Source organism: Galleria mellonella, unplaced genomic scaffold (assembly GCF_026898425.1).
Source record: "Galleria mellonella isolate WM207_F2 unplaced genomic scaffold, CSIRO_AGI_GalMel_v1 utg93, whole genome shotgun sequence".
NCBI classification, from domain to species: Eukaryota; Metazoa; Arthropoda; class Insecta; order Lepidoptera; family Pyralidae; genus Galleria; species Galleria mellonella.
The window spans coordinates 6,537,957-6,557,285 of record NW_026442176.1 but is presented as its reverse complement, the minus strand read 5'-3'; the positions used below and the strand labels follow the sequence as shown (position 1 = coordinate 6,557,285).

The 19,329-nt window shown below is 34.5% G+C and overlaps 1 protein-coding gene across 1 annotated transcript in view; it reads right to left on the bottom strand.

The window, feature by feature from the left end:
* LOC113509255 (nephrin) overlaps positions 1–19,329 on the bottom strand; it is a 530,072-nt gene that overhangs the window by 139,597 nt on the left and 371,146 nt on the right. The window contains exons 4-6 of the mRNA XM_052902625.1: positions 17,986–18,194; positions 10,414–10,527; positions 3,219–3,422 (exon numbers count right to left, since the gene is read on the bottom strand). Coding sequence (XP_052758585.1) covers positions 3,219–3,422; positions 10,414–10,527; positions 17,986–18,194 — 527 coding nt within the window. The remainder of the gene's footprint in view (positions 1–3,218; positions 3,423–10,413; positions 10,528–17,985; positions 18,195–19,329) is intronic.

Here is a 19,329-nt window from a genome sequence, read left to right as displayed (position 1 = left end):
TAATGGATATTGTCTGCAGCGATATATTATTTAGTGTCGACACTAATGCAATGTAATTAATGTGGCCAAATGAATTTTAATAACCGGTGAGCCCGCGAGGTGCCGAGTTAGAAAAATGTTGGAACTCCGTTTAGATGAAGTATTCTACTTTGTGAAACGCTATTATATTAATTCTGATTTAATTTGAACCTTAATTAAGATTAAGCGAACTGTGTTTGTTGAACTCTAGCAATTTTTTACTAGCTTGCGTATTATCTATCTATCTATCCTATTTAAGAGCTGCTGGTGCTCTTGTCGGTGGAGCTCTTGGCATTCATTACGATTTTCAGCGAGTCTTTTCACCTCTTGATACGACACGACACCAACTCCTTCCTTGATCTGCCTGATGTAACTATGTCTCGGTCTCCCTCTCCCCCTCCTTCCTTCTATCTTACCTTCTATTATAATGTTCATAAGTTCGTTGTGTCGTATCAAGTATCTCAACATTTTTCCTCTTCTGTCCTCAATAGTTCTAATAATTTGTCTTTATAGTATGCAAAAATTAATATTTATTGTAGGTAATTCATTATTGTATTGATTTATTCGCATTTTCACACGCCATATGTTAATTAAAACAGCATAGGGCGAAGTTGTGCGTGTAGTGTGTAGGTCCCAGTATAGAATAGGCCACACTTTCGTTTCCCGTAGCTGTCGTAAGAGGCGACTAAGGGAGGTTATATTATATTTTTTTAATGGGTGATAATGGAATGGTAACCCCACCCGCACTATTGGTATACACCGACGGGGCACCAGTGAAGGATAATAGGTGAGGATGAAGCAGGTCAGTTAGCCCATGGTGACGAATTCAACAAGAATTGTCCACGATGGTTTCCAGGGGGAATTATGTGGAGGTCGACCTAATAGGGCATATTGCTAGCAATGGGGTTCTCAATCTCCATTGCTAACAATCCCTCCCCCTCCAGGATGTTAGACGGACGGGCGGTAGCGTCCCTCTTAAAACATCGTCAAAAGATAAGCTGCGGTTGCCACACGCCTGCCAAGCGTGATAACTACTAGTAACATCAGTTAAAGGTTAAAAAAACAGTTAAAGGTTAACAAAAGCCGATATGATGATGACGATGATAGCCTATGTTAATCATTGATAACGTTACTTTCTGAAATAATTGTAATAGAAAGTAAAAGTTAATTGTTTGTGATGAAAAATAAATAAATACATCTTTAAAATCCGGCCCACATGGAGTATTTTAGAATAAACTCTGATAATACTTGTTAAGTGCGTTTAATTTAATATAAATATTAACAGCAATGTTCTAGCTGACGTTACAACTGTCCAAGTGAAAACAAGATGGCACAGTACTAGAAACACAACAGTGGACGGTAGAATAATAATAAACAAAAGTAACGCCTGCTCGAACAGGCCGAGCACGTAATTACAAAATTGTCATTAACACCACCTCAGTAATATAAAAAAATGAGTTTATCTATTACATAATATATCAAACAAATATAAATTCTATAATAATTCTTAGTTAAAATAACTCTCCTTGTATTACAATAAGATATTACTGAATAGTGTGTTTACGAACGTGCACTTTGCAAATTATCTCTAATCGGGTGTCACATAGCGCTCCCTCGGTGCTGATATGGCTAATAACATTTGCTAGTACAGCAGCTACATCTGGCGTGACTATTCAAACTGTTTAATAACTACAGCAGTAGTTGGTGGATGCTTGTTCAACTAGTTATCTGCGTTGCACGGCACACTGTCTGTCATGTGATAGGTAGTATGCATACTGTGACATCCGTAATTTGAAAGCAGGCGTATTATAAATAACGTAGTACATTTAGCTGTTTGTTCCAAAGGGAAGATTTTCAATTTCGTTGAATTTTTAACATGTACACGTTATAATGTTATAACACACTAAATAAAACACACTAAATAACATACATTCTATAAAATGGGATATGGCGTGACTTTATAGGGTACAGAGGAATAACATCTGAGTTCTCAGGAATGGCAACGCATGGGGGTATCATGGGCGAAACAGTATACTCTGTTATGTCCATGGTACTGCTCATGTCTATAGGCGACGGTTACCACTTTCCATCAGATAGGCCTGCGATATGGAGGAAAGGATTGAGGAAAAAAAGAAGGGAACGTTGGAAATGTGTAATGGAAATTGGTAAATGAGAAGAATAAGGGATTTATGTGGGAAAGGAAAGCGGGGACACTGCAATTGCGGAAAGGACTGGGACACTGCAGCGGCTCGGGAGGCCGGGGTCGCATACCCGTATGCCCTTATTCTAGAATCGGACAGATTTCTAGAGAAGAACACCCCTGACGCTGAATGGAACAATTACATAAATACTATAAAATGCTGATTCTTTGTTAAACGTTAGTGACGGCTATAGTAATAAGTCATTTCAACGCCTTTGTGGAAAACGAAAGCTATCTAAAAACTCTTAATATCAGAGGATATCACCCTTACATGAGTAGTAGAAGTAAATTAGATTTAGTAATATTATAAATGTGAAATGAGTATATTTGTTTCACGGCTTAATCAATTAGGTACTACGAAAATTAGTAAATACATACTATATGGTATAGAGAAGGATACTCGTATAAGCTAATTTTATCTCAATTAGTAAACATATTCCGAACACACACGAAGTCGCTGGTTAAAGCTAATAATACGATAAATATTGATCTGTTTCGATAGCACATAATAAAATAGTAACTAAGTTTTAATAATAAATAAGTAGTAAGAAATATATTATAAATTATTAACTTTGAAATTATGAATAAGTCGAAAAGTTCGATCGATTCATCGATTTTAGACTTCTACTACTGTTGGACTACAGCAGACTTTCCTTTTCTTACAACTTAGTACTTGGTAACCGTCGCCTATAAACATGAGCAGTACCATGGACATAACAGAGTATACTGTTTCGCCCATGATACTCCCCATGCGTTGCCATTCCTGAAGACTCAGGTGTTATCCTATCCACTATACATCGATCTACCCTTCAAACTAAAACACAGCCATGCAAACACAACTGCTTCAAGGTTCAAACACGAATGAGACAGAGGTACCCAAGCAAATTACTTTTGTACAAAGTCTCCCTCTGGTCTCTGATTGTAGTCAATGATATGTTTGTCTATATTTTCATTAAATATTATACTACTGAAACAGACTATAATAAATAAAGATACTCACAGAACATATCCAGTACAAGCGATAGTTCCCTCGGCGGCACGAGGCGGGAGTTAGTCGCTTGGCATGTAAAAACGGCCGCGTAGTCGGCGCGTCGTATCGCCGGCCAGAGTAACCGGTTTTCAATCACATCGCCGGTGTTGTGCTCGTATTCCTCGTCCACCAGCACCCCGTTAACCAGCCAGCGAACTGACGGCTCTGGGCGACCTACGAAAAAATAAATATGAAGCAATATATGAAGTAATCGATCTATTTGATGGAAATAAAACAAAAAATATTAAAGATCTTAAATAGAAGATCCTAGAATTACAATGTGTTACAGGTTCTTTTTATCTACAAGTTGAAATGAAATGAGATTTCTTAGTAAAAAACATAACTGTAGTTTCTTAACTAATATTAATTAACCTGTATTAAAGGGCCACAGTCCTACCCCCCTTTAGTATTATGGAGAAAATAATATTGATTAGAGTATTGAATGTATTGACAATATAGCATATACATTAAGCTGCATCAAACAATACTTGTTCCGTTTCCTCATATTCCTTCTTATTCAGAAGAAATATGCGTACCCTGTATTTACATCCAAAACTTGATAAATTATATACATACATACATATCTGTCACGCCTGTCTCCCATTAGGGTAGGCAGAAACAATGGAACGTCAAATGCTTCGATTCAAACAAACCTCTTTCGCTTCTTCCACATTCATCAATCTTGTCATACACGATTATTAATTATATTTATTATATATAAAGGTTAATATCATAGAAGTGACGAGGTGAACAAATCACATATCTTAAGAACTTTAAAATTTTTTAGCTATTTGACCAGCACTGCAACAAATTATTATTATATATTCATGGATTGTTATGATCATAACAAAAGCAATTATATGAATATTAGTTACAACTCGAGCTGAGTCCAATGCAAGTAATATTCTAGCGAAATTCATTGGCAATTCATAAGTGAAGACACAAGTAACTACATATATAATATTTACTAGACATATAAAATAGAATGTAATAATAAAATATATATATATATATATATATATATATATATATAATAAAAAATAAAATATTTTTTATAATTTAATAAAGGCATTATCGTAATCAAAAACAGTGTAGATATTCCTATGATTTTTCGGAGAATTCAATTAGAAACTTCTAGTATTAACAGACATAGCTATTATAAATAGAATAATTACTAAAAACTTTATTAGGTTTATTATTGCGCTGTTAGGTATCAGAAATTATTATTAAATAAGCAAGGCAATAATGACATTAAACTATATGTTATTTATTATTTTTGATTTTTAAGCAATAATTTTACAGACTGTATCCCCTTTAGCAGAGACAAATTTAAAGGTAACTTAAAGTTTAAACGTAGGTAACCTTTAAACTTCTAGTAAGACCTACTCCCTGGTAGACACATGCATGAATGTTTCATTTCCAGAAAATATAAAAGTAAACAGCAGGCATGGATAGTGGCTGAACGACGGTGGCGGGCGAGCACCGAGCGGCCCCAATGAGCCGTTTCCGTACTCTGCACGTAAATAAATTTCGCTCAAGGCATTCTCTTAGATCAGACTGCCCTTTGTCCTTTGTTTGCTTGTTTATTTGTCCACCGCTATGTGCGCTTTTGTTCGGCCCGTCCACTGAACTATCTTCTCGTCCACTTCGGCCAAATTGAATTAGTTTAGGTCTGAAGTACTGCGTTTGTACAATCTAATTCCAGAAGTCAATGGATTTCTGTTGATATAAACAGGCATTCCGCCAGACTGCAATATCTCAAAGTTAGTAATGGGATTCAATCAATTTAGAGAGAGAGATTGTAGTACTGGAATGAAGTTCCGATTTCACCTTCTCGCAATTATCAGAATCTCGGCCAATATTGGGAGGTACTACCACGGAATTAATTTATCATTCGTTGCCGTACGGGAATCGTCTTCTAAATCAAAAGTCTAAATGTATCTTCTCTGCGGTTTATTGTTTTGCTTTGGTAAACAACACGGGTGTTTCTTTGTATTGGATTTCGGTATTTGGGAAATAAACATGACGTTGCAAAATTTGATTTAAGGCGGCGAGTTGTGATTATTTCTTATCCAGCCATGAGTTGAAGGGAATTTATACATTTCAATATAAAATATTATAAGCAACTCAGAGGGGCAGAAAATAGAATAAGTTTCTTATTGAATATTTCCGATATAGCAAGAAGTACGCTGCTTAGATGAAGGACTCTCTATAGTCCTTCATCTAAGTATATTTATTTATGAGCAGGAACTTTTCCAATAACGTATATTCTTATTAAAATAAAAGCAGTAGCATAATAAAAAGATGCCATATTATTTAAATTCAATAAGTATCCAAAAACAATTTATAACGTTAAGAGGAATAAATTAAGCAACATATAAAGTAAGTAGAGAAATGTTCAAGCTAAATATTGGAAGCATTGATTTTCGTCGCTTACTTCACAGTAAGCCTTGAAATAAAGGAGCGGTCACGTGTCGTTCGAGGGAAGCGGGAAGCGAGCAACAGGCTTCGGATTCAGCAGACTTCCGGCGACTCGGAACAAAGTCTTGATGTAAGCCGTCGTCATTAGAAAGGCATCTGCGTTCGCAGGAATTGAATTTTTTTCGGCTCCCGCCCGTTTTTCGGGAAATACGCTTCAATCAATTTCTCGATTATGCAAATTCGGTGGCCTCCGCCAATTCAAATTTCATTTGAGGGGTATACTATAATCTGATAAAATCCATTTTGATTGGAGTCGTGTAATTTTAACTCGCTGATTTTTCGATGTGCTTTTTGCATGTAAAAAGTTTAATTTGAACGAGCCAAGGGCTATTATTTCCAGTGATGTCTGACATACTAATATTTTTCTGTATCTATTAATTTGTTCAGTTTAATTATTGACTTTGGTCACGTATTATGGGTATAAGTATATACATTCCTTAAAAAATTTACAAGTGTGTACTTGTATTTTTTTTAGATATAACACAGAGATATATGGACTTCGGTCACCTTTATATGGATGAACAGTATTGGATGGAGTTTCATACGTTAAGATACGTACAAAACTAGTTATTTATTACATTTTTGCTCGCGCAAAGCCCATAGCATCTTGATTCCGTAGGAATTGCGTGAATTTTTAAATTTTTAATCCCATTGTGCTTTACATATGATCACATACATTGACACAGGTAAAATCGAGAGAAACAACAAATAATTTATATTGCTAGATTTTGTACTGTGTATGATAGATTATTACAAGGTGGTGGGAACTCATTTGTTTCAGGGTGCATGTAATAACAAGGCCCATTATACATAATAGCGATTGAGTAGACGCGCAGGTGTCGACGCGAGGTGGATTGTATTTTGTTGGGATAAAAGCGTTTCTATGTCTGCAGGGCCCGAGCGCGGAGTAGGGCGCGGGGCAAGGAGCAGGGCGCCGGGCGGGCGTGCTCTACGTGCGAGAAAAAATATATATTCTTATACTTATGGCGCGAATACACGCTACACCCGAGGGTATAGATTCACATAATGATACATTCTCAAAATTAGTTTCCTATAATGTCTCATTTAGACAACGAGGCGATGGATGGGAACAAGGAGCAGAGGAAAGTGTAGATACAATGAAATCGAAAGCTTTAGTAAATGATTCCGGAGCTCCGGCCAATATGAGTAATGTGACTGTTTTCAAGGATCTTAAAAATGAATCTGGGGAACATGTGGGAAACTTTTAGAACAATTTTATTTTGCTCAATACTATTATTTTTATTGCTTTTAAAATATTAAAGTTGGTTGTGTAATTTAACTCGCGGAAATTTGGTTAAAAATTATGACCACATAATAATAGTGTGCTCTCTCTATAATGTAAATAATATGTACGAGAACATTCCATAATATCATATACATGTTCTATCTATAAGTGACGGTCACTATTTTTTGACAGTTCATTTCCCAATTCAAATTGCATAAAACATTCCTACAACAAGCAGTGTTTGATAAAAATATCAATCTACACATTTGTATTTTCTTCGATTTTGTTATACCTGAATGTAGATCAGAAATCTTGAGTTATTTTTGTGGTAATTTTATCACAAAAATTTTTATATTCTTAGATGTTTAAAACAAAATTGAATATTAAAATTAATAAAACTGCAACTAGTTTTTGTTCATAGTGGTTCAAAGAAATTTAAAAAGTTTCAAAGTTTGATCCACAATATTACATAATATCTATACCATCGATCACTGGGAGTTCAACACTATATAAATTTGCATAAATTTAGTTTATTTGTCTGTGTTAGCACTAATTTTAAATAGAAATTATATTGAGTTTGATTACATTTACTTTTAAAGCCATTTTTAAAAGGAGCGTTGAAAATTATGTTACTGTAGCTTCAGTCGAATTAATTTCTTTCTATTAGTTGCCCATCACAATTTTTTAAACAGAGTAATATGTATATTTTGAATTGTTATGTAAATCATTAAGGACATACTCGTATCAAAGACGTTGGACTACTGCTTGTTTAATACATACCATAATTATATACCACATCTGGATAGTTGCAGTTATGGTTACCATTTTCTATCAGGTGGGCTGTTAGCTTGTGTGCCATTCTAAGTTGTATAAAATAAATAAATAATAGTATAATAATAATAAAAATCGCTTTCCATCAGGTTGTTCGTCTGCTCGTTTGCTTCCCTAATAATAAAAAAGTATATCTAGTTATCGAAGCCTTTGAAATTACGTATTTAACGGCTAACATGCAAGCTTCTACAGTAGCAATACTATTGATAATTTATGTTTAAACTCTGCAAAATCTATAGTCATTTATTTTGTTGCTAAATACAACTACGTTTGTATATTATATGTATATAAGTATAATATAATAATATATCAATTTAACCACTTTATATTGTGAACTGATTGTCTATTGTTCAAGCGTTTAATCGCATAATGAATTTCCTTTAATCATTGGTGAGATTAATTGTACCGATAGGTGTCAATTGGTACTATTGATCAATATTATTTGTGTTGAGCCAATTGTCACGCAATGAATAATCAAACATATTGTTGATTTTAATTTTTTTTTTGATATTGCTATAAAAAGAAAAACAGATGAAGAAGAAGAATCAATAAAATGCAGATTTTTTATAAATGTTAATGTCAATGTTAATATTTGTAAACTAGATAGGTAATTTCAATATAACAATCATTCATAGTGTTAAAAATGTTTTAAAAATAGGAAAAGATAAGATATAAAGGCAAACTATAGAAATGAAAAGACAGAATTAATTAATAATTTGAACAAATTGTCCAATACAGGACAAAATGTAATGTTGTAAAAAAAGGAAAAAGTCGAGACCAATAAAAATAAAGATAATTCCTACACCGAAACCATGTTTTTGAGAGAACACGCTTCAAAAAATTTGTGTTCATACGTTGTTATAAATAAAATACTTTTCAATTTTAACTGTTCAGTTATTTCTGAGCATTCAACTTTGACCAAATATTAACAGAGCGATGAGTGCTCGAGTGAAGGTTTACTGTTCGTACGTTATGAACATATTGTGTGATTTTTCGTAAGTTAAGAAAATGTAGATATTCGCGGGCGATAAAAGCGTTCCAGTGTCGGAGTGGTCGGGTGTCGCGGGCAAACATACTGAAGGGCGCAATGCCGTCACTTAGCTTCGCTACAAGCTATATCGGGCACAGAAATAAGGTCAAATAGAAGAGTCGCATATGTTTTACCACTCTTTTATAGTGCATGTGTACTATCTATTTATGTTATTTCTTATAAATATAACGTTTTAATTGGAAATATACGAGTATATTGCAAACTTTCAAATCAATATTTATTCTTTTTTTATTTTTCTCAATTGTGTTCGAATTTTTTTTAACATCCCCCTTCTCGAGTCATGTTTATTACTTCTCTTAATTAATTATACATGTTTATTATATAGTTAAGTAGTATACTTGTAGGAAAGAATTTTAGGCTAGAAACAGTATTATTGTTTATTTTATTTTTGGGACATCTATTTACTATATTGCGTGATGTCATTGTCAGATATGGGAAGTTAACAATACATAAAACACAGAATCGCAGACAAAACTTACAAAATCCATGGTGAATTTATAATAAAAGCACCATGAATTTAGTCCTTCGTCGACGAAATTCTTAAAGCAAGTTTTTCACGCACGCATCAAGTTCTTTAACATGATGAGTCGGACATACTCATGACCCGATAATTACGTTCAATACATCATCTATGAAAATTTGTCCTTCCATTTCTATATAATCCCTGGCTTTAAGCACACAAAACGATCGCGAATTACAAACAACGTGCGGCGTGGAGGATCGAATGGGCAAATATATCGAATGTCGATAAGCGTCGCTTGTTAATGCTTTAAAAGGAGTGCTACTTAAGTGTTGTGACAAACGAGCACTTAATATATATTTAAGGACTCGGTCCTAAACTCAACAGGAAAAAAAGAAAAAGCCATAAGGTTATCGAATAAATTACACTGAATTGTAAGTATCGTATATTGAAGTAACTATAGGAATGGTTAATATGTTTTGCATAGTAGAAATAACTCATGGAAACAATGAGTAATAATAATAATCTAATATAAAAAACTGAAAAGTGACAGGTGGATCTTGAGTATTAAATATAACAAATATATGGTACTCTTATGTGATTTTAAAATTTGCAATTTTAAAATTACTAAGATTTTTATCTTCAATCTATTTATATTAACTTAAATTACTGTTAGTTGTAATTCCAAAACTATAACACCAAAAGCCTAACTGCAGTTGCTAACTTGTTTACTAAACGTGGCGATTACTGGCAAAATTTCTTTTATAGGGGAAGGTTTATGTTCAGCAGTAGAGTTAATAATAATAATATAAAAAAAAACACTGTTAGGCTTCTAGAGCAGAGTAAGTTAGCTTGTAGTTGCTTCTCGGTAAAAAACAACTTTCAGAAATAACATTAGAATCACAAAGACAAATTAAGATTTGAAGAAGTATATAAATAAATCCGTTTAAATAAAGTATGCAGTGAGCATGATTTTAACCCTCACACGTGCATTTGTTGATTTACGAGAGGCAAGAGAATGACCGATAAAACCATATATGCCAAATTTAATAAATACACAAATACCTAAATAATAAACACTATGGAATAAAGTTACCTCCAAGTACCCGGCATGTGAGCAGCACGTCTTCCCCTTCTTCGTGTGGGCCCAGGGTCGTGGTGTTGATGACGCGTCCATACCGGTCCACCACTACTGGCTTCTCAGGAGGTACTGTTAACAAAACACGAGTTTTAATGTTAAATCATGTAATGATCTCACAGAGTGCAAAATATTGTTTCTTAACAATTTAAAATAGGAATAGGTTCCAAGTTCAACTATATTTTCATCTGTTTTCGCTTTGTTACGAGATATTGAATTCTCTATGATGTCAATATTGATATTATTTTTTTTTAATCAAAAGACCTCACTTCCAACTTGATTTCATATTATTTACAAGATTGGAGTGGTCTTGGAAAAATCTTAAATTAATACTTTATCCACTAACATTTGTACTGATCTGTCGGGATGCAGTTTCTCTTTATGCTTCATTCCATTTTTAATTCCAACAATATCTATGATTACGCCGAATCTGATTTTCACACTATCATTATTATAATATATTATTCATTACTTTAATCTGGTTACCCCTTTCTAAATAGATGGACCTGAGTATATTTATGTATTTCCCAACAGCTGTCTTACTATACACAAATCATGTAACTCGGTTTAGCTTTGAAGTAATAATTGCTCCCTAAGCGAGCACACGTGTATTCATAAAAATATTATTCAAATTCCTATTCCCAGTTCTCTCTTTATATCACGTTTCGTATTTAATCAATTCATTTGCTCAGAGTATAAACTCCCCCTTTATATTTGTAAACTGAACTTTTATTATTTAACAACGTGAATTTGGAAGAAAATCGTAAATAACTTTCTTATATTAAAAAAGTATGTATGTAACAATACAGGCTTTTTTTATCCCGTTCTTATTATTAGTATTATAAATGTGATATTTTGTAATTCTGTTTGAATGATTGTAACTCAGTTTTGAAAATTAAAATTATACAAGAAAATGAATTTGAATAAACTTAGTCTCTAAAAATACGAGTATAAAATACTTTATATTCGCACAGGAAAAGTCACGGAATACATCTACCATCTAATTTTAAATAAACAAATAAAATATCTATAATGTTATTAAATCACGTTTATTTTGATTTATTTCAAGGAATTTCTTATTGTTCTTCAAATTTCAAGATACAAAACAACGTCGACAATTAAATATTAACTTTTGTTCTAAGAAAAAAATAATCGATAGATGCACGTATATTTTAGATACTGGATTGAGTAGATATTTCACAATTTCACATTAAGTAATACGTAATTTTTCAAATCACTTAAGCTCATATTGTACAGTTAGGTATACAATAAACAATATTAGAGAAAGAGCTGCCGAAACTGAAAGCAATTAATCAGCTCAATACAACGCAGGTAGGTGATTGCTAACAGCTCCGATCGATTAGCATTGAGCCTACATCCATGTTGGTATTGCACACCTGCTACACACTATACATTCATATTAAATACCAAACCAATAGGGTCTAAACTAGCATGGCCGGACCGCAAAATATAAGAAGTTAATATACCTACGCTGCAGCAACGGCCGGCTATTTTGGTCTGTTCCGTTTAAAGCATCAAAGCCCAATTGGGTTTTATATTCGACACAGCATAGCGTTCGTCCAATCGAACACCAGCTTCTGATAAAAGACCCAAAAGTACTCTACTGTGAGTAAAAATACCTCCAATTTTAAAATCACGAGCCATCAAACTCATCAAGTAAGAGTATTATCATTTTATGAAAAGCGGAATAAAACCGTTATAGATTATAATTAAAATGTCAAGTTTGGAAAGACGGAAGAGTTGGAAATTAATTCCAATACCGTTGTTTGTTGTAATTAACTAAAGTGATTCTTCATAATCAAAAGTAACAGGATTTGCATAGAAAATTGAAAAGGCCTTAGCGTCCCGAAACAGCATCGCTAATAGAAAGACAACACAGAGCAATAATAAGATCTCACGTCTCGCCTCGGATATTTAATCGCTTCCAAAAATGATTTATGTTTAAAACTCAATTGCGTCGGATGATCACTTCCGATAACGACAATAACACGTTTCGTGGTAAAAGGCTATAGCTTCTGCAGACGAGCCCCAACTGCGGCCAAACTGGCCGTGAAATCGAAAGCTACGGATACCGCCGATTCTTGTTCACCTGACCGTCGAAAAAGAATCCATTCGCCAAATTGAAGTTTAAATTGAAATTGCTTTTGACGACAAAGCCGTAACGTTTAGTACACATTCAGAATTTATAGGAATGTATCGCGAATTTACGAGGAGTGGCTCTTTTAACCGATCGATTGGCCATTGACCGAAAGAGGCCAATCCAATTAATGCGCAGCATGTCCAGTGGGTAATTACATGAAATCCGCGGAGAGGTTCGTTACGGTGAACAACTCGTCGACGATAATAGGGCAAACAATGACGGAAATACGATTAAGATAAAAAATAGGTTCTCCACTTCCCCTGTGGTTCGATGGCAGCCGTGACGTTTAGAGCGCGAGTGATCGAGCACCTCATATTACTTTTCTGCAAAACATGTCGTGCACACTGTAACATTTCCCCATAAGAGAATTGAATAAAAAGGCTGAAATACTCGAGAGAATTCTGATACACATTTACACTAAATGAGAGCGAACACAATTCACTTTATGTCAAATCAATTGAGAAAAATAAACTGTGTGAACTATCGGACCTTAACGATTCATATTCCAGATAATTCAGTATCGAATATTTATAGCGGACTTTTATTGAAACAGAAAATAACTTCGAAAAAGTCGAAACGGAAATAAACGAAGGATCCGATTTGTACAAGAAAGAATATTTACATTTCACTGAAGATAAGGAAGGTGTCTTTTCGATTTATTGTCGTCAAGGCTTAGTTGTAAATAATAATATACTTCATTTGAAATGGCGAGTAGTGTGCACGTCTCGGATTATATGCAGAGCAAGAGTAGCGGCACACAGTTCGCCAATATTGTAATGTGCCGCGCGGCTTACCTCCGTAAGTGATTAGTTTCACTCTCCGTGATATGAGATTCTATATTTGCACAGAATATGGGTACTCCCAGGTAAATGTGTCATAATATTATTTTAGCACTGGACCGTTCACCGCAGTACTGAAACTTTTTAATTTTATGTGTCACGAAAAATTATTTTTAACTATTTTTTGCAGTACTATAAAGTGGTTGGAAACTGTGACTGTATCATTATGATTTCTAGTTTAATTATATTTCTATAATCCTTTTCAGGAATTGCCAAAAGATTTCGTTGCTTACTGTATGTTATTATTGTAATTATTATTATGTATTTTAGCTGCTTTGCTTTCTCTCGTTGTGTTTTTATAGCATTACATGGTACTTTTACTGGAACTTTTGTTTATAATACATGTTTCTTAATTTATATAGTATCGATCTCAGGAGCCCATTATCGTGTATTGGGTAATAAACCACAAGGCCAAGCGCTTCATTTAATGTTCTTGATAAATAAAATAATCTATTATAAGACCGTTTGTCGATGATGACATTTAAAGGAGTTGCAAGTCTCACCTTCGGCGTGAAGAGCGACGAGTAAAAGCAATTAGCATTTGCATGACATTTGAACAGAAGGTCGGGAGAGGATTTTTTTTAAGAAAGCGTCTTTATTATTTCGTTTATTTTCTATCATCCTTCTGTCTGATGAGTTTTCTCATCGGTAACTCCAATTCCAACTTTTATTTTGAACGGATTTTTTATTACTTAATTGTTATTTATTAGTAATTTTTCTGTTATGATTTAGAAAAGGCATTTTTGCTATGGGAAAGTAGGATAAAAATGAAATGTAACTATTCAAGGATACCAAATACTCAAATTAATTGCAGTATTTGAGTATACTTGGTACTAAAGTATAATTGAATTTTAAGACGAATTGTTGAGAAATTAAGGCATCAAGAGTAACAAGCTTATTTTCATATGTTTAATATTATAAAGGATTTAGCATCGATTTACCTAAAAGGCAGAGTATGGAAAATGTAAATTCACAACTATAAAGACTTATAAATAGCTTCCTAGTTTAATCTCCGTCCAAGTTACACGCACGAGTATTTTCAAGTAACGAGCACACATTCGAATGAACATGAACGTGGATTGAGAACAAGAATAAATCATATTTCTATTCGATTATTTATCTATTTACACTTCACATATCGCTGATAATATCCATATTAATATTATAAATGTAAAAATGAGCTTGTTTGTTTGTTACTTTATAACGCTGAACGGCTTAACCAGTTACTACAAAAATTTGTATAGAAGAATATAGGCTAATTTTTATTTGGATCAGTAAACATATCCCGGTTACGCAGATGAAGTCGCGGGTAAAAGCTAGTGGTTAAATAAAAGAAGAAACTAAGGAACTGACCGATAAACTTACAGTTGAAACTCTTGGATCTAGAAACATTATTTTCTGAAGAATTGTTATATAAGCCGTGCATGGTCTTAATTTGGATGGATTACACTATCCTGCCGTTCGGCGTCGAAAGAGAATTCATCTTAAAATCCCATAACCTCAATGGTACAGTTTTAGAGGAGTTTTCTTCCCCGAAGACTTAAATTGCGGAATAAAATCCCTGTTGAGGTTTTCTCTAGAGACTGTAATACGGAACTCCTCCAAAAGGGAATAATCAAGGTTTGTTCAATTACCATGTTCACCAGGCAACTAAGTATAGAATATACTTTAAGGTGTTCCTGCTTTTACAGTAGTGTTTTATTAGGTTTGATCTCATAGTCTCTCTTCTTATGATATCCTGAGGATTATGTGGGTATTGATATACTGTTTATAATCGATCACAACTTTAATTCCGAAACGCTTCTCAATGATTCCTTCTTCGATACAACGAGACGTGGTCTTTGGGTGTTTAATGAAAATCGACAGCCTAACAATCAGCTGTTCCCGATCGGTAGGCGCTCAATTCGCAATATTGCGTGCCGATTCACTGACGTGGAATGTTCTAATTAAATTAATAATCGATTTAATTAACCAAACTCTGATGGCGGTTATGGCTACACAATCTCAAGAGATGATTGTGTACACAGCAGTATTAAAAAAGAATGGCGACAAATATGAATATTTCTATGCTATTGTCTATAAAATTTTACCATATTTTACTTTTAGGCGAACCATTAAAAGTTTTCAGACATTCATTAACTATTAAATATTCATATAAATAATGGAGATATGTAATTGTTACATGTTCCGTTGTTTTTTTTTTATCTCCATGTTCCGTTGTTAGGTCACTGTGTCGTGTACCCACGATACAAGTTCGCCTAGTGTGGGGCCCATTGTATCTTGTAATTGATTGATCGACTTTATATTTTTGCCAAATTTTTTTTTGTATTTAGTAGTACGGTACGGTACAGAGGTATTCAGTTGGAGAGAGTTCTATGTTTACTGAAATTGGGATCGATAGTGTTGAAATGAGAGCGTGGGTGGATGTAAAGGATGTGGGTAGGGTCGTTCAAAGAAAATATGTATGGACTATGTGAAAGATGATATGCACAAAAGAGGAGTGAACCCAGGTATGACAGCTGATAGGGATCAATAGAAGAGAAAGACGCACTACGTCAATCATAAACAACGGGGTAAATGTTAGGCTAAATTTAAATAGCTGCTGAAGGGTGTACACACACGCCGACGATTAAAAAACTCAACGACTCTGTTATTCTGTATACTGTGCTTTAAAGCTTAAGTACGTTATTATGCGAGATAATTTAAAAGATCTGAAACAAAGTAACAACTATGTTTCTAGAACTCAATTCAAAGTAGTATGAAATGAAAACTGATAATGTATTTTCTTTACTTATGACTTCTTAACTAACAGATAAGGTTAAAATATACATTTAATTTTTATAATGTTTATATAAATTAAAAAATCCACGTCAATTTAAAGGTGTCAATCAATTTGAACTGGATACATAAATACATAATAATAAATGGATACATAAAACGCCCGCGAGCGTTCCACTGCACGAATATGACTTGCAAATAACAGTTTAATCCAAAATGATTTACCTTAATAAAGATACGAGTAATAATTATAAATTGTAGCCAGATAACTTCCCTGTTTTCTATTGTTGGTATCGTATAACGTTTATTACATTGCAAGTAATAGCTTTGTTTTAAATGAATAAAATACATAAAAGCAATCCTTCTACTTACATTCTTTTTCAATTAGAAAGAATACGATTTATCTACTAGACAGTTGTATGCAAGGCGATATTGTGTTCTATTTATTCCTATTGCATTAACAAATAGACAAATAGAAGCTCGCACGGTAAAGAGAATAAAAGCAGTAGAGCTATTAGAGTGCCTGTTACAAAACACCTAAACACAGAGCAGGTACAGTGCGCATACATCAGGCGAGTTAACGAACCGACACGTCGGCAATAATGCAGAACCATAAGTCTATCGTGTGAGCTGGCGCGTATATCCTTAGGCACTAACGTAGCATCCCGTCGGCCGTATATCTGACTGGCAGGCTGCCGAACAATACCGCAGCCAGCCTGCGCGATCCGAACTGCTCCAAAGCAAACAATTAACCGGTGTGGGCGTTTATGAATAGGTATGAGCGTGAACTACACACCAAGATTTGAATAATTGATAAGGGCGTCTTGATTGATGGAGTGTTTTGTCATATGTAGACGGGTAATCGCGGACGCGTGAATATTCCTCAGAACATACGCTGAACAAGGGTAATTTAAGCGTTCTAATAAATGGGTTTTGTCCCGTCGACAACAATTTCACTGATAAACAAAATGTTTGTCATGACTGTGACAGAGCGATTTTTTTAAATGGTGACAGGGGAGGTGTTGCCCTTATATCACAAACGTATCATTAATACGCACCTTTGTATGGCAGACGCATTAATAATAGGCTCGCTATATAAAAGCTTCTGATGTTTTTATCAGATACAAAGTATTTTAAAAATATCCTGAACAGTACAACAGACGTCTATCAGTAAAGTCAACACATTTGTCATTATTTGTCTTTTACTCCCTTGTTATGTGTTTTTAAATAGAAATAATCTACATTACCAACATAATTAAATATGTTGGTAGTGTTATTTATTTCCGTGTTTATGTTTTTTTACTTAGAATTTCGTTTTCTTTGCCACCTGCTTCTATTATCGATTATAGATAGTTCCAAGAATTGTAACTTCCTTTCAACGTTTTCAGCAAAGGCGTTTTTCCCTTTCATTTGTTACGAAACTCTTCAATTGTCTTTTTCCCTTTAATGAATATACCGTATGCCGTCTACACTACGAATATACACGATTTTTGCTATTTAACTGCATTTTTTGTCTTAAAACTAGAATGGTTACTTTTATACCTCGTTGCAAGTCATAGTTATTGGCACTGAAGTGCTTCATCCTTTATAGAATCCAGTTCAATCATATACATAAAAATTTCACTCTAATAATAAGCCTCTCCCTTGGGGGGTTTTTCCAGTAGTTGTCGCATTTGGCAGACGGATTGAAGCGATCAAAAATATTACGGACAAAATTTAAAAGGTCGTTGTTTGTAGTGAAGGTGTACTCACCAACAACAGTGAGGTTATATCTGAAGCTGGTCGTCTGGGTGTTCCTGAAGTCGACCCGGCAGCGGTAGACGCCTTCGTCGCGCCGCTTGACGTCACGCACCAGGAGGGCCGCGGGCGGCGGCGAGGTGGCGAAGTGTGCGCGGGGACCGAACACCTCCGGCGCTGACCAGTGCCGTGCCTCGGAGAGGTGCTTGCCGCGGACGTCGAAGCTGGAAAGATAATTGTTACATTAATATAATTTTCCACCATGTCCTAATATGTTATTGAGGGGGTAGGGATTGTCAGTAAAGGGGGGGGGTAGTCCCCATTGCTATCAATATACCCCATCAGGTCGATCTCCATGCAGTTCCCCCTGGAAACCATCGTGACTTATTTATCGTTAAATTCGTCACAATAGGCTAACTGACCTACCTTTTTATCCTCACCTATCATCTCTCACTGGTGCTCCGCCAGTGTATTCTGATAGTGCAGGCGGGGTTACCATTGCATTATTATCCATTAAATATATATATATATATATATATATATGTTTTTGGAAACAATATGATGTTTATTAACTTTTAGACTGTCGCGTTGCCTTGTTTATTGTTTGTAAGTGTTGGGAATTGATGCAATTATTTAGGTAAACTATGAGAATTTACCTGACTTAATTCAATATTTCGACTAGGATATATCTTTGGTCCTAAGTAGACTAGTATGATATTTATATATTAAAGATGTTGAAAATGGAATGTTGCATTGGTTTGGTTATTGGGAGAGAATGAATGAAAGAAGAAGTATGAAAGAAATGTATTGAGTACAAATAAGCGAAGATATCGCTTACTCTAGATAGATGTAAGTCGGCCAGACAGGTGACGTTCTGAGAAAGGCCAAATTTTAATTTGCGTTCCCTGTGATTTCTTCTGATTAAAGCCCCAAAATACCAATTTTAGTTACAATAATGGTTGGGAACAAATCCTTTTTATCCTTTTATTATTGTTAGAGCCATAAGTATATTCCAGAATTATTTAAATAAAAACTGTTTTATGATACGAATTCCATTTTTAGTGATCCCCGTACAAATAAAAACGCAAACATTCTGTTTGATTAAGCTTAAAAGCGTATTGGCGTACGCCCAAAAACGATGACCGAAAAATGCACGGGCCACAAACAATGGCGCGGAATAAAAATATTTGTCAGTGACAGGCGTATCGTGCGGCGATCGGGACCGCAGACCTCACGTCAGCGAGCATGTATCGCCCTTTCAGAAGTTCGTATCGAGGATGGCAGCTTTAATACATACTACATACGTACCCGTGCGACTTTGAAACTTAGTTCGAATGTGGGCTGGCTGATATTTCATGT